Genomic DNA, 13247 nt, shown 5'->3' with positions numbered 1-13247 from the left:
CAGTGATGCCCAGATTTGGTTTCACCAGGGTCACTCAGCTCCTGAACGTATTACAGCCTTGGTTCAAACACAGACAAAAGAACTGGATGTAAGTTTGCTCGCTGAGCTGCAAGGTTCATTTTCAGACATTTCGTCACTATACAAGGTAACATCATCAGTGAGCCTCCTGTGAAATGCTGGTGTTATGTCTCGCTTTCCATTGATATGTTTAGATTTCCTTGGGTTGGTAATGTCATTTCCTGGTTTTTTTTCTTAGAGGGTGGTAGATGGGGTCCAAATCGATGTGTTTGTTAATAGAGTTCCGAGGGTTGGAAGGCCATGCTTCTAGGAATTCTTGGGCGTGTCTCTGTTTGGCTTGTCCTAGAATGAATGTCCCAGTCAAAGTGGTGTTCTTCCTTACCTGTATGTAAAGCTACTAGTGATAGTGGGTCATGTCTTTTTGTGGCTAGTTGATGTTCATGTATCCTGGTGGCTAGTTTTGTCAGTTTGCCCAATGTAGTATTTCCTCCAGTTCTTGTAAGGTATTTTGCAAATGACATTAGTTTTGCCTGTTGTCTGTATAGGGACTTTTAAGTTCACTACCTGCTGTTTTAGTGTGTTGGTGGGTTTGTGGGTTACCATGATTCCAAGAGGTCTGAGTAGTCTGGCAGTCATTTCCGAGATGTCTTTGATGTATGGGAGAGTGGCTAGGTTTCTGGGCATGTTCTTGTCTGCTTGTTTGGGTTTGATGCTGAGAAATCGGTGGAATATGTTCATTGGGTACCCATTCTTTTTGAATGTACTCTATCGGTGATTTTCCTCTGTTCTTTGTAGTTCCTCTGAGATGCAGGGTATGGTGGCTCATTGAAATAATGAAATAACTGCAGAAATTCACCAAAAACCTTTCAACAGCACCTTTCAAACCCACAACCACGTTAATCTAGAAGGACAATGGCAACAGGTACTTGGGAACACCACCAACTGCAAGTTCCCCTCCAAGCCACTTACCATCCTGATTTGGAAATATACCGCCCTTCCTTCACAGTCCTTGGGTCAAACTCCTGGAATTCCCTCCCTACTGGCATTGTGGGTCAACCCACAGCAAGTGGACTGCAGCGATTCAAGAAGGCAGCTCATCACCACCTTCTCAAGGGCAAATAAGGATAGGCTATCAATGCTGGCCAGACAGCAACACCCAAGTCCCAGAAATGAATTTTAAAAAAGAGGAATTAATATAGTAGACAGAGGGGACTTGACAACTAGGGGCTCAGAAAATATGTAACTGCAAAGAAGTAGAATGATTAGCAAATTTGCTGGCAAATATAAATGGTAACAAAATACAGTTGAAACATTAATATTAAATATGCTAATTATATGGACAGTCCAAACAGCATAGGAGAAGAAGAGTATCAGGTATGTGTATGATACCTTTCTCAATCCACAAGGAAGCAATGTTGGACCTAGTCCTCAGAAACCTAAGTGTGGCAAATGGTATATGTAAAAGTAAGCCAATAATTATTAATAATAATAAATAATAAGCAACATTTTGAAAGTAATTCTATACAAGGGTCATTCTGAGAAAGGTTTGTCCAAGGAATGCTATGTGAATAACCATTTACTATGGGGTAATTTCATGTGACAGAGTATGGCCAACAAAAGGTTAAGGATGGGCCAACGGGCTGAGAAGTGGCAGATGAAGTTTAATTCAGATAAATGCGAGGTAGATAAAAGCAAATCTTAGCAGGACTTTATACACTTAATGGTAAAGCCCTAGGGAGTGTTGCTGAACAAAGAGACCTTGGAGTGCAGGTTCATAGCTCCTTAAAAATGGAGTTGCAGGTAGATAGGATAGTGAAGAAGGCGTTTGGTATGCTTTCCTTTATTGGTCAGAGTACTAAGTACAGGAGTTGGGAGGTCATGTTGCAGCTGTACAGGACATTGGCTAGGCCACTGTTGGAATATTGCGTGCAATTCTGGTCTCCTTCTTATCAGAAAGATGTTGTGAAACTTGAAAGGGTTCAGAAAAGATTTACAAGGATGTTGCCAGGGTTGGAGGATCTGAGCTACAGGGAGAGGCTGAACAGGCTGGGGCTGTTTTCCCTGGAGCGTCGGAGGCTGAGGGGTGACCTTATAGAGGTTTATAAAATTATGAGGGGCATGGATAGGATAAATAGACAAAGTCTTTTCCCTGGGGTCGGGAAGTCCAGAACTAGATGGCATAGGTTTAGGGTGAGAGGGGAAAGATATAAAAGAGACATAAGGGGCAATGTTTTCATGCAGAGGGTGGTACGTGTATGGAATGAGCTGCTAGGTGATGTGGTGGAGGCTGATACAATTGCAACATTTAAGAGGCATTTGGATGGGTATATGAATAAGAAGGGTTTGGAGGGATACGGGCTGGGTGCTGGCAGGTGGGACTAGATTAGGTTGGGATAACTGGTCGGCATGGACGGGTTGGACCGAAGGGTCTGTTTCCATGCTGTACATCTCTATGACTCTATGACTGACCTCACTAGCATTAAAAAAAAAATAGGGATAACGATCTTTAACATAAAATATGTCAACACAAGTCATCAATTACCAGACTGCTTTGCACACAGAATACTTGCTGAAATAATTGTTGGACATCTGGGAAGAGTGATGCCAAATATTATAACGGGCTGGTCATACAGCACATGAAAATTCATTCAATTTCGTTGATTTGTCTTATAATTATTTGAGTGCATTATGAAGTTTTTTTTACATAATCAAAGGGGAATCTGTTAATAGTATATTCACTGTTAAGATATATGGGTAAAGGGCATTGTTTATTTAAATATTTTGACCACTTCTAAAGATAGACTATTGAAACACTGGACTGGGAAGTAGGAATCAAACATCTTTTGTGTTACGTTTTATGAATAAATAATTATTAAGGGAGCATTTGATCCAGGTTTCATACTTCACCAATTGGCTTGGAATCAGAGCACAGTCCTGCCCTATGTATGCAAAGATCAGCCTCCTCAGTCATGTGACAGAAACTCAGTGCTATGAGTTCTGAGGAAATGCTGCAGTACTGGAGTGTCTGTAGTGACAGAATGCTGCACCACCGCAGAGACAATACTGAGGAAATGCTACCTTGACAGAGCTTCAGGACTGAGAGGGATAGTAGACTCCAGTGACCCATCCTTATTCTCTGGGTCATGGGTTAAAATTTCACTGTGACAGATGATGAAATTTCAAGTAAAAGTTAGCTGAATGGCAACTATGTAGCCAATGCTGATTCTTGTAGATATCCATCTCATTCACCGATGCACTTCTAGGAAGGAAATCTGCCATCCGCACCTGGTCATATATGTGACTCCAGGTACACAGCAATGTGGTTGACTCTTAATTGCTCTCTGAAATGGCCCCAGCAAGCCAATCAGTTCAAGTCTCAATCAGAGATGTACAAAAATTCCAGTCAGCGATGTCCACATCTCATGAACGAATTTTCAAAAATACTTGCATGCGTAATATGGAGGATGCTGCACTGGTGAAGGGCCAGTTTTGAGAGTGTGGTGCATTCGCAGAGACACAGTACTGAAGGAATGCAGTACCAGAGTTCAGTCCTGAGAGACTTTGGGGTAGGACTGATGGGAATATCAGCTATTACTCTCCTTAATAATTGATCCATTCACAAAATATAGCACAAAAGTTAGTACTGAAAGAGGGAAGTGGAGGGACAATGAAGAAAAACATTCCAATCTCAAGTCAGGTGACAATTGCAGCAGGATGCAATTGCAGAGAGTATGGAAGGGCACTCTTGGCTACCTTCTCCCCAGCCCCATCCCCTCCCATTTATATCTACACTTCAGAGGCTCCCTGCCTCATTCCTGATGAAGAGCTTTTGCCCGAAATGTCTATTTTCCTGCTCCTTGGATGCTGCCTGACCTGCTGTGCTTTTCCAGCACCACTCTAATCTTGACTCTGATCTCCAGCATTCCTCATTTTCACCTGGAGGATTCTATTGTCTGGGGAACAGAGACTTTAATAGCTACAACCAATGGTTCTATTTGGTACGAGGATCTGGATATAATGAAGTGGTATAAAAAGTTCTAGAATAAGAAGGATAGTTACTGGAACCAACAATTTAGAACGGAATAAAATTTACAGTCTACAAAGAAAGCTTCACGTATAAGATAGCATAATTTAAGGTGTGTACTTGAAATTGCAAGAGAAAAAATAAATAAAGTAATCTTGAAAAAGGAAATATCAGTGTTTCAGTTCGTTAATCATAACTAAAAGCAAATAAAAAGCAGCAGGAAGATGGATGTCCCAAAGTGGCTACAGGTGAATGTGTGAGGATGGGACAAGACAGATGAGTGTGATAAACCATGACAACAGATTTTCCGACAGAAGTAGATACAAGCAGCAGGAGCAGTAGCACAGTGGGAAGAATCCAGAGCTGCTTACTGAGACACCGTCCAGTCCACTGAGCCAATGCAGCAGTGACCATATATTTTACCGAATACAAAAAACAAAATGATTAAATAAGGATATGGAACGAAAGCTAAATCTATTACTGTGTGATGGATTACTCTGGAGTCTTTTATAGATAACTGAACTGTAAACAGATAGATGAACTGATATAAAGACGATTTCTAAAAAAAGTCATTTAGGAGGTGAGCTTCTCTAGCTGGGCAAGTATTTATTGCCCTTTCCTAATTGCTGCTGAGAAGATGGAAGTGAACTGTCTTCTTGAACTACTGCAGCCCATTTTATGGAGGTGCACCCACAATTCTGTCAACGAGGAAGTTCCAGGATTTTGACTCAATGACAAGTGAAAGAACGGCGAAACATTTCCAAGTCAGGCTAGCGAGTGGGCAGCATGATGACTCAAGTGGCAGCATAGTGGCTCAGTGAACAGCACTGAGCCACCATGCAGCCAGTTGAGCCATCATGCTGCCCACACAGCACCAGGGTCCCATGTTTGATTCCACTCCTGGGCAACTCTGTGTGGAGTTTGCACATTTTCCCTGTGTCTCCATGAGTTTCCTGTTCTGAGTAAGTAATTCCAGTTTCCTTCCACAGTCCAAAAATGTGCAAGCTAGATGGATTAGCCACGACAAATGCAGAGTTAGAATGGGGGTGTGGGTCTGGATGAGATGCTCTTTGGAAGGTCGGTGTGGACTCAATAAAGTGAATGGCCTGCTTCCACACTGTAGGGATTCTCTTCCCAATGAGTGCCTTGGAGGGAATTTTTCAGGTGTTAATGTTCCTTTATATCTGCTGCCCTTGTCATTCTAGATGGTAGTGGGTTTTGAAGGTTATGTCTAAGCAGCCTTGGTGAATTTCTGCAGTGCATCTTGTAGATTGCACGCACTGCTACGACTGAGCATCAGTGTGGAGGCAGTGAATATAGATGTGACTACTAAGCAGGCTGCTTTGTACTTATTTGTGTCAAATGTAGCCTTAATGTCAAGGGCCGTCACTCTCACCAGTATACTAGAGTTCAGTTCTTTTGACCATGTTTGAACCAAGGTTGTAATGAGATCAGGAGTGGAGTGACTTAAAAAGAACTCAAACTAAACATCAGTGATTAAGCTATTGCTCAGAAAGTGACGCTTAATGGGATTGTTGATAACATTTTTCATTACTTTACTGATGATCTAGAGCAGGCTGCTGGGCGGCAATTGGATTGGATTTGTCCTTTTCGTGTAGAAGACATACCCAGGCATTTTCCATATTGTCAAGTAAACATCAGTGTAGCTGTACTGTTCCAGCTTGGTTAGGGTCGTGGCAAGTTGTGCAGCACAAGTCTTCACTGTATTGGAGCTGCACAAGATATTGATAAAGCCACACTGGGAGGTCAGTGTATCATTCTGATAACCCTGCTACAGGAAGAATGTTACTAAATTCGGAAGGGTGCAACAAAGATTTAAAAGGATGTTACTGAGTTTGAGTTTGAGTTATAGAGAGAGGATGGATAGGTTGGTACTTTCTCTCCCTGGTGCGTACGAGGCTTCGGGGTCATAAAGTCAGAGAGGTGTACAGCACGGAAACAGACCCTCTGTCCAACTCGTCCATGCCCACTAGATATCCTTCACTATTTTATCAACCTGTGACTACCCTTTCAAGGAGCTATGAACCAGAACTCCAAGGTCTTTGATCAGCAAAATTCCTCAGGATTTTACCATAAAATATGGAAGTCCTGCTCTAATCTGCCTTTCCACTGCAGCACCTGCAATCGAAATTAAATTCCATGTGCCAATCCTCAGCCCATTGGTCCATCTGATTAAGGTCTAGTTGTATTGTGAGGTAACCTTCTTTGCTGTCCACTAACCTCCAATTTGGTGTCATCTGTAAATTTACAAACCGTACCTCCTATGTTCACATCCAAATCATTTATATACATGGACCCAGCACCGATCCTTGCGCTATACAGCTGGTCACTGGCCTCCAGTCTGAAAAGCAATTTTCCATCACCCTCTATCTCCCACCTTCGAGCCAGTTTTGTATCCAAATTAATTTAGTCTCATTTGCCTGCACTTGGCCCAGATTCTTCTAAAACCTTCCTGTTCATATATTCATCCAGATGCCTTTTAAATGTTATAATTATACCAGCCTCTATCACTTCCACTGGCAGCTCATTCCATTTATGCACCACCCTCTGTGTGAAAAAGTTGCCCCACAGATCCTCCTTTTAAATCCTTCCCCTCTCACCTTAAACCTATGCTCTCTAGTTTGGTGTCCCCCACTCTGGGAAAAAAAGTCTTTGGCTATTCACCACATCCATTGCCCCTCTTGATTTTTTAAACTTCTATAAGGTTACCGCTCAGCCCTGACGCTTCATGGAAAAGAGCCTCAGCCTCTTCAGTCCCTCCCGACAAGTCAAAGCGCCTAATCCTGACAACAGCCTTTTAAAATCTTTTGTGAACCATTTCAAGTTTTGTAACATCCTTCCTATGTCAGACAGAGCAGAATTGAATTCAGTATTCCAAAAGTGGCCCAACCAATGTCCTGCACAGCTGCAACATGACCTCCCACTCCTGTACTCAATGTACTGACCAATGAAGGCAAACATTCCAAATGCTTTCTTCACTACCCTATCAACCTGTGACTACCCTTTCAAGGAGCTATGAACCAGCACTCCAAGGTCTTTGTTCAGCAAAATTCCTCAGGATTTTACCATAAAATATGGAAGTCCTGCTCAAATCTGCCTTTCCACTGCAGCACCTGCAATCGAAATTAAATTCCATGTGCCAATCCTCAGCCCATTGGTCCATCTGATTAAAGTCTAGTTGTACTGTGAGGTAACCTTCTTTGCTGTCCACTAACTTCCAATTTGGTGTCATCTGTAAATTTACAAACCGTACCTCTTATGTTCACATCCAAATCATTTATATCCATGGACCCAGAACCGATCCTTCCGCTATACTGCTGGTCACAGGCCTCCAGTCTGAAAAGCAATTTTCCATCACCCTCTGTCTCCCACCTTCGAGCCAGTTTTGTATCCAAATGACTAGTCTCCCTGTATTCCATGAGATCTAACCTTGCTAACCAGTCTGCCATGAGGAACATTGGTGAATGCCTTACTAAAGTCCATACAGATCACGTCCACCACTCTGCCTTCATCAATCCTTTTCGTTACTTCTTCAAAAAACTCAATCAAGTTAATGAGACACAATTTCCCACACACAAAGCCACGTTGACCATCCTAAATCAGTTCTTGCCTTTCCAAATACATGTACATCCTATCCTCTCTCCAATAACTTGTTTTCACCACTGATGTAAGGTTCAGCAGTCTACAGTTCCCTGGTTTCTCCTTACCGCCTTCCTTAATTAGTGGCACTCCATTAGCCAACCTCCAGTCTACCTTAGTGGTACATTCCACTCCCAAACATCTCAGATGTTCACCTATTTCAAACAATGTGCTTTTCCCCACTCTGTCATCCAGACAGCCCTCCACCACACTGCCTCCATTCCCTGTTTCACTGCTCTAACCCCTGTCAAAAAAACCCTGCAATAAAGACAAGAGTCCTTCTTGTCCTCACGTACCACCCCGCCCCCAGTCTCTGCATCCAATTCAACCCCATCACCAAGAACATCTTCCCCAGCCCACCCCTCTCCGCCTTCCACAAGGACCGATCCCTTCACTAATCCTTGGTTAGCGGCACTCTCTCCATCAACCGTGCCCCCCGCTCCCCAAATTCCCAGGTCTCTTTCCCTGCAATTGGAAAAGATGCAAAACCTGCTGGCACACCACCCTCTTCACTTCCACCCAGGGCCCCAAACAGTCCTTCCAGGTGAGACAGGGGTTTACCTGCCTCTCCTCCAACCTAATTTATTATATCTGGTGCTCTCGATATGGTGGTGAGACCAAACGTAAAGATTAGATTCCCTATTGTGTGGAAACAGGCCCTTCTGCCCAACCAGTCCACACCGACCCTCTGAAGAGTAACCCACCCAGACCTATTTCCCTCTGACTAATACACCTAGCATTATTAGCATGGCCAATTCACCTGACCAGCTTTGAACTCTGGGAAGAAACTGGAGCACCCAGAGGAAACCCACGCAGACACAGGGAGAATGTGCAAGCTCCACACGGACAGTCTGCCTGAGGCTAGAATCAAACCCAGGACCCTGGTGCTCTGAGGCAACAGTGCTAACCACTGAGCCACCATGCCACCTTACTAAGGGAACATTTCGCCAAGCATCTCAGCCGAGCCTGCAGAGACTGGCCTGACCTCCCAGTCACTGGCAATCTTAATTTCCTTCCCAGTCCCTTTCCGACATGACCATCCTTGGCCTCCTCCTTTGCTAAAATGAATCAATCCGCAAATTGGAGGAACAGCACCTCATCTTCCATCTGGCAGCTTACAGCCCGGAGGACTCAACACTGAGTTCTCCAATTTCAAATAATGTCCCTGCCCATCATCATCTCCCTTCCCAGTCCCTTCCCTTCCTCTCATCGACCTTTCTTTGTAGCCACCAACTGGATTCATTCCTCCCATCAATTAACCAGGTCGTACCCTCTACCTGTCTCCACCTATCCCCACATCACTACCCTGCCCCGGCCACTCCCTTTATCTGCATCTGCGCTCCGCCCCCCCCCCCCCCCCCCCCCCCCCCCCACCCACCTCTCACCCACCCACCCGCAGTCCTGAAGAAGTATTACATGTGAAACATTAACTTTATCATGTGCTGGGGACTTATCCACCTTTATGCTTTTTAAGACGTCCAGCACCTCTTTCTCTGTAATATGGACATTTTTCAAGATGTTGCTATTTATTTCCCAAGTTCTCTATCTTCCATATCTTGTCCACAGTAAACACTGATGCAAAATGCTCATTTAGTATCTCTTCCTTCTCCTGCGGTTCCACACATAGATGGCCATGCTAATCTTGAAGGGGCCCTATTGCCTCCCTAGTTCCTCTTTTGTCCTTAATGTATTGTGTTCCACAAGGATCTGTTTTGGAACCATTGCTGTTTGTCATTTTTATAAATGACCTAGAGGGGCTTGAAGGCTGGGTGAGCAAGTTTGTGGATGACACGGAAGTCGGTGGAGTTGTGGACAGCGACGAAGGATGTGGCAAGTTACAGCAGGATATAGTTAAGTTGCAGAGCTGGGCAGAAAGGTGGCAAATGGAGTTCAATGTAGCTAAGTGTGAAGTCATTCACTTTGGTAGGAGTGACAAGAAGATGGATTACTGGGCTAATGGTAGCGTGGATGAGCAGAGGGATCTTGGTGTCCATGTACACAGATCTCTGAAAGTTGCCACCCAGGTAAATAGTGCTGTGAAGAAGGCATATGGTGTACCAGGCTTTTTTGGTAGAGGAATTGAGTTCCTCAGTTCTGAGGTCATGTTGCAGTTGTATAAGACTCTGGTGCGGCCTCATCTGGAGTATTGTGTGCAGTTTTGGTCGCCATACTATAGGAAGGATGTGGAGGCATTGGAACGAGTGCAGAGGAGGTTTACCAGGATGTTGCCTGGCATGGTAGGAAGATCGTATGAGGAAAGGCTGAGGCACTTGGGGCTGTTCTCATTGGAGGAAAGAAGGTTTAGGGGAGATTTGATACAGGTGTACAAGATGATTAGGGGTTTAGATAGGGTTGACAGTGAGAACCTTTTTCCGCTAATGGAGTCAGCTGTTACTAGGGGACACAGCTTTAAATTAAGGGGTGGTAGGTATAGGACAGATGTTAGGGGTAGATTCTTTACTCAGCGGGTTGTGAGTTCATGGAATGCCCTGCCAGTAGCAGTGGTGGACTCTCCCTCTTTATGGTCATTTAAGCGGGCATTAGATAAGCATATGGAGGTTATTGGGCTAGTGTAGGTTAGGTAGGCTTCGGTCGGCGCAACATCGAGGGCCGAAGGGCCTGTACTGCGCTGTATTTTTCTATGTTCTATGTTTTCTATGTTTCTATGTAAAAACCCTTTGGAATTCCCTATCAGGTGACTTTATAAAGGTTTACATAATCATGAAGAACATAGATACGGTGAATAGCCAAGATCTTTTCTCCAAAACGAGTCCAAAACTAGATGGCATAGGTGTAAACTGAGACAGGGAAGATTTAAAAGGGACCTGAGGGGCAATGTGTTCACATAGATAGGGGCCCGTATATGGAACGAACTGCCAGAGGAAGTGGTAGAGGCGAGTACAGTTATAACATTTAAAAGATATTTGAACAGGTACATGGATAGATTTAGCAGGATATGAGCCAAATACAGACAAATGGGACTACTTCAGTTTCGGAAACCAGGCCGGCATGGACGAGTTGGGCCAAATAGTCTGTTTTCATGCTATATGACTATTATTCTATGATGTCACAATGTATACACTCCAGTATCTATAAATCAAATTTTCTGAAGTTTGGCATCTGTGACGTTGAGGTCTCTGAAATGAGAGTTAAACTCAACAATAACGGTTCTAATGACCTAAAGACACAATAATAATGTAAGTGACAATAGAGGTGTGGAGTCTTGACAATTTGTCCAGCAATGGCCTATAATTAAATTAAGAATGAACTGAAATTGAGAACCAACATTGTGAAAACACTCGAGATCTGAAATATAATCAGATAATATTTGAAGTACCCAGCATTTTTCGAAAGAGAAATAAGAAGTAGGCTGTGTTCTGTGTAGTTCAAGAGAATGAAGTGAAAAAAATGGGCAATCTAAATAAAAAGAGTAACACTGAGGAACAATGATACAATTGGAGGGAAATTGAAACAAATAGGAAGATACTTAACTGGAAATGCAAATTTTAATGAAATAAGAAGAAAACCATCAAAAGTTTTTTTTTTAAAAGACAACTGGACAATAACAGTGACAACTTACAGTTATATCATGCCTTAAAGTTGTAAAACATTTCATGCCACTTCAAAATATTACTGTCAATTGTGCACCAATGGGATTCAGACAGTCTTGGGGGTTAAAGTGATGGTGGTAAGGGTGGGGTGCTGAAAGGAGAAGCTGATCATGGAAGGATTTGAACACATTCTAAATGTGAGGAATTCCTGAATTGGGAGCCAATGAATAACAGTGAGGTAAGGGATAATGATACTTAGTGGAAGTTAGGATAGAGGCAGCAGACCACTGGACAACATCACATCAGTGTAAAAGGAAATGGCTTAAAACTTGTTTTCAATAAGATGCTACATAGAAGGCATTTGATAAAGATAGTTGTTTTTCAATCTGGAGAGGTAATGAGTAATGATGAATCCCATGGATCAAAGTTAGGATTGATACACATAAATGATTTGTATTCACATATGTAATATAACAGCAATGTTTGCAAAACACAAAAAGCATAAGTGTGATTACCTGGAAGAAAACTCTCGTGGCCCTAGAATTGCGGATAGAGAAACAAACACAAATATTCAAGATCTTTAAGTGAACAAATATGTAGATGTCACAAACTCTCGTGCCAGAGATCAGTGTCTCAGAGGGAAGATGCATATTTTAGCAAGGGGAGGTGATGGTCTAGTGGCATTATCACTAGACTGTTAATCCATAGAGGTCAGGTAATGGGGACACCCTCTGGGAAAATTAAGAATGGGCAATAAGTGCTGTCCTAGCCAGTTATGCCCTCATCCCGGGAATGAATAAATAAAAAAAAGTAGAGGATTGTCAGCATGTGAAATGAAAAGGAATGGAAACACCCGAATAAGAGAATTTAAAGGAAAATTTGATAGATCTATGGTGGTGTAGCTGATTGAAGGGAAATACCATCCACATTGCAGAATATTTTTCACTTCTATACTTTCCTACATTCTATGCTTTATATACTTACAGCCGTATACCCTGCACCACTTCATCAATGGATTCAGCTGGAGTTCCAGAGTGACATAGACTGGAATGTATTGGGTGCAGGGTCCGAGGAGGATTGCGCCGTCGTGCAGAAGGAACTGGGTAGGACAGAGAGGTAACACTAGGTTCCAACAGATGGTTTGCTCGAAAATGGTTTGAAGAGATGATGCTTGAACGTGGTCGCAGAACAGGTCTCTCATTTTGATCCCTGCAATCAAATTCATCATAACCAATTCAAGAATCTCTCTGTCACCTCTTTGAAGTACTCCTGATCCCCCTCGCCCCATGAATCAACCCCAATTTATCCAACTCTGCCTCACTCCTCCTTCAGTGACAATAACCTAAAATCATATCTCTCAGTAATGTATTAATTTTGAAATATGTGTGTGGAATTACTGTCCATGAACATGTGAACAGAACTGACTCTGCAACTCAATATTAACCTTGTCCCACTCTGAAATAAAAACAAAACATTTTGATTAAGTATGTACTTTTCATTTGAAAATTTAGTTTAATTGACATTTCTCTTCAAACTTACATGGTACAGTCCATCCAGAAGTTGCCACTGCTGATAGCTATACTTTGAGTTCTAGATAGTAGAATAAATAAAATAAATGCTACAAGAATGTAAAGTATGTTGCAAGATATAAACACCTACTTTGACACTTAAATCAAAAGAGATGATTCTCAACCTTGTCTATATTTGGGCTATCTACTGCACTTGTCCACTGCACATGTAGCAGATCAGCTATAACACAGTAAATACAATTTATGCTTTCAAAATCAGATGCTACATAATTTTCTTACTTATGCTAATTTATACAATAAAAATGATAAGGTCTAGTTACATAAAAATTATTTGTATTCTCTCAAATATAGACAATTGAGCAGTGATCTAATTATCATACTTAAAACTATTATGAATTCAGAGGCTAGGAAACCTGCAGTGTGAGTAATTTACCACCCAACTCCCCAAAGCCTGCCTAATTGTCC

General features: G+C 42.5%; 1 protein-coding gene across 6 annotated transcripts in view; it reads right to left on the bottom strand.

Annotated features, from left to right (window-relative positions):
- Positions 1-13247, bottom strand: part of LOC132835063 (primary cilium assembly protein FAM149B1-like) — a 209422-nt gene that overhangs the window by 60989 nt on the left and 135186 nt on the right. For 4 of the 6 annotated variants that reach the window (XR_009647276.1, XM_060854323.1, XM_060854326.1 and 1 more), the window contains 2 exons: positions 12793-12843; positions 12238-12462 (listed from right to left, as the gene is read on the bottom strand). The exons of 1 other annotated variant lie outside the window; for it this stretch is intronic. Coding sequence is in view for 4 of the 5 variants with exons in the window: in XM_060854323.1 (XP_060710306.1) it covers positions 12238-12462; positions 12793-12843 (276 nt within the window). In the remaining variant the exon portion in view is untranslated. The remainder of the gene's footprint in view (positions 1-12237; positions 12463-12792; positions 12844-13247) is intronic. One more of the 6 variants, XM_060854324.1, reaches the window with a different exon arrangement.

This window comes from Hemiscyllium ocellatum, chromosome 43 (assembly GCF_020745735.1).
Source record: "Hemiscyllium ocellatum isolate sHemOce1 chromosome 43, sHemOce1.pat.X.cur, whole genome shotgun sequence".
Lineage (NCBI taxonomy): Eukaryota > Metazoa > Chordata > Chondrichthyes > Orectolobiformes > Hemiscylliidae > Hemiscyllium > Hemiscyllium ocellatum.
This window is presented reverse-complemented; position numbering and strand designations above follow the sequence as displayed.